Consider the following 2,416-nt stretch of genomic DNA (forward strand, 5'->3'; position numbering starts at 1 on the left):
GCGTAGGGCGTGGCCGGCTGCCATATACTCCTCCTCGTCTTTGTGCCGCTTGCGGTTGAGTTTGAAGCGCTCCCAGATGCTGTGCGAAGGTTTGCAGGTGTACTCTGGGCTGGAGGTGTAGCTCAGGTTGTGGTACTGAGGCGAGAGCTGGGAGTAGGCCAGGTCTCTGGGGCGAGGGCGGGTCAGAGGCTCCAGGATGGAGGGCTTGCGCCCCGCCAAGCTGTCGTGCTGCTCCCCTTGGTGCGAGCTGGGGTAGGAGTGCCGGTGTTCGCTGTACTGGCGGATCTTCTCCGCCTCCGCCCGCAGGATGGCCGCAGCCGGTGTCACAGTGAGGATGGTGTCGGTGGTGGGGGACGTCTTCTCGATGTATTTGGCTTCTGATTTGTGGCCCGATCCCTCGGAGCGGTAGGACCGAGGGCTCCGTATGGAGCCGCTGGAAGAGGTGCTGGAGCGTTTGGGGGCCGCCTCCATGCTGTGGTGTCGCTGGAGAGGGTGGTTGTAGCTTTCCTTGTAGACGGGGGAGAGGAATCCGTGCTTGCTGGGGATCTGCTCCGATAAGAGCACCAGCTGAGGCTCCACCGTGGAGACAGCCCCCGATTTCACCCCTTGGAAGGAGGTGGACTCGGATTTCAAGGCATCGATGCAGTTGTTGATGATCTGGTTCACCTTGTCCACTTCCTTGGCAATGGTGGAGATCTCGGCCACGGAGCTCTGGGTGTCCGGCGGCAGGGACAGCTCGCAGTCTCGCCTCTCGGGCTGCTCGCCCGTCCTCACCTCCATGTAGTTGCCCTTGGTGGCCTTGGGGGTCTCGCTGCTGTCTATCAGCTTGTACTGCTCAACCTCGCCAGCAGAAGGCAGGTAGGGGATGCGGGTCACCGTCTCCCCGCCCAGCATCTGTCCCTGGGACAGCTGGGTGATGCTGGTGGTCTCCATTTCTGGCCCATATTTCAGCTCGATGATGGTCTTCTTCATGCTGCCGGCAGCCTTTTTGTGCTTCTCCTCCTGCTGGCGCCTCTTCCGGAGACAGTATACTGCTCAACCTCGCCAGCAGAAGGCAGGTAGGGGATGCGGGTCACCGTCTCCCCGCCCAGCATCTGTCCCTGGGACAGCTGGGTGATGCTGGTGGTCTCCATTTCTGGCCCATATTTCAGCTCGATGATGGTCTTCTTCATGCTGCCGGCAGCCTTTTTGTGCTTCTCCTCCTGCTGGCGCCTCTTCCGGAGACAGTAGACTGGGTCTGGTGGGTGTGATGGTGACGCAGGTGTGGTTGTACTTGGAGTACTGATGGACAGAGACTACACAGTAGGTGTAGTCTCTTTGTGCTACTAAGTTGCTCACGGTGATGTTCTCCTCCTTCTTCCTGAGCTTGGTGATCATGGAGGAGAAGCCATTTTCAAACTGGGAGAGGATGTACATCTTGCTGAAGGGGTAGGGGATCTGCACGGTGAGGACGGCTGAGTTGTGGTTGAGGTGCTTCACCTGGATGTTGGGGCGCACCTCCGTCTCACCGATGGGTGTGAAGAGGGAGAACTGCGGGGTCGTGCCATCGCCGGAGGAGCACTCCTCCTCGGAGCAGGGGCTTTCGGAGGGCACCGTGGTCACCTGGTACCTGGGAGGGAAAAAACGAGGGATCACAGTGTAGGAGCCACCAGTGCAAAGGGAAGAGAGCATGCTCAGAGCATTGCGGTAGCCAGTCCGGCCTTGGCCTAGCAAGTAGTAGCCCATGTAGTCGGGCGGGGAGTCGCACTGCATCCGGTCGTACGTGCGTGTCATGTTGGTGAAAGCCTCCAGCCATTGCAGGAAGCCAAGGAGCTCGCAGGAGCAGTAGAAGGGGTTACTGTAGAGTTCACAGACAGAGAGCTTGTTGAGGCCCCGAAACGTGTTGCTGTCGAGCCTCTGAATCCTGTTCATGGACAGGTCAATGTTCACTATGTTGGGGCATTCCCAGAAGGCATTGGGGGTGACGGTCTCGATGAGGTTGGCCTGGAGATAGAGGTACTCCAGCTTCCCCAGGCCCCGGAGGATGCCCTCGGTGAGGTTCCTCAGTCGGTTGTAACCCAGCTGCAGCACCTGGAGGTTGAACTGTCCTGAAAAGGCACCGTCCTCGATGTAGGAGATCTCGTTCTTCGTCAGGTTGAGGTATGTCAGGTTGCCGAAGCGGCTGAGCGAGGCGTACTGCACGCTCTTGATCTTGTTGTCGTTCAGCCGCAAGTCCACGATGGTGCTGTTGATTTGCTGGGGGATGGACTCGTAGGGGGGCTGGTTCTGGCTGCAGATGGCCAACCAGACGAAGCCCTTGTCCCCCTCGATGAGCCAGCAGTCTGCCCGCGCCCCGCCGGCGTGCAGGAGGGAGACGGCTGCCACGCACACGCAGAGGGCTGGCGGCACGGCCCACCGGCGACCTGCCATCTGGAAG

General features: G+C 59.9%; 1 protein-coding gene across 1 annotated transcript in view; it reads right to left on the reverse strand.

Moving 5' to 3' along the window:
* Positions 1–2,409, reverse strand: part of ELFN1 (extracellular leucine-rich repeat and fibronectin type III domain containing 1) — a 2,523-nt gene extending 114 nt beyond the window's left edge. The window contains 2 exon segments of the mRNA XM_008948866.1: positions 1–1,079; positions 1,233–2,409. The exon segment at positions 1–1,079 is cut by the window's left edge and continues 114 nt beyond it. Coding sequence (XP_008947114.1) covers positions 1–1,079; positions 1,233–2,409 — 2,256 coding nt within the window.
* Between the last annotated feature and the right edge of the window lie 7 nt (positions 2,410–2,416).

This window comes from Merops nubicus, unplaced genomic scaffold, assembly GCF_000691845.1.
Source record: "Merops nubicus isolate BGI_N331 unplaced genomic scaffold, ASM69184v1 scaffold16100, whole genome shotgun sequence".
Taxonomy (NCBI): Eukaryota; Metazoa; Chordata; class Aves; order Coraciiformes; family Meropidae; genus Merops; species Merops nubicus.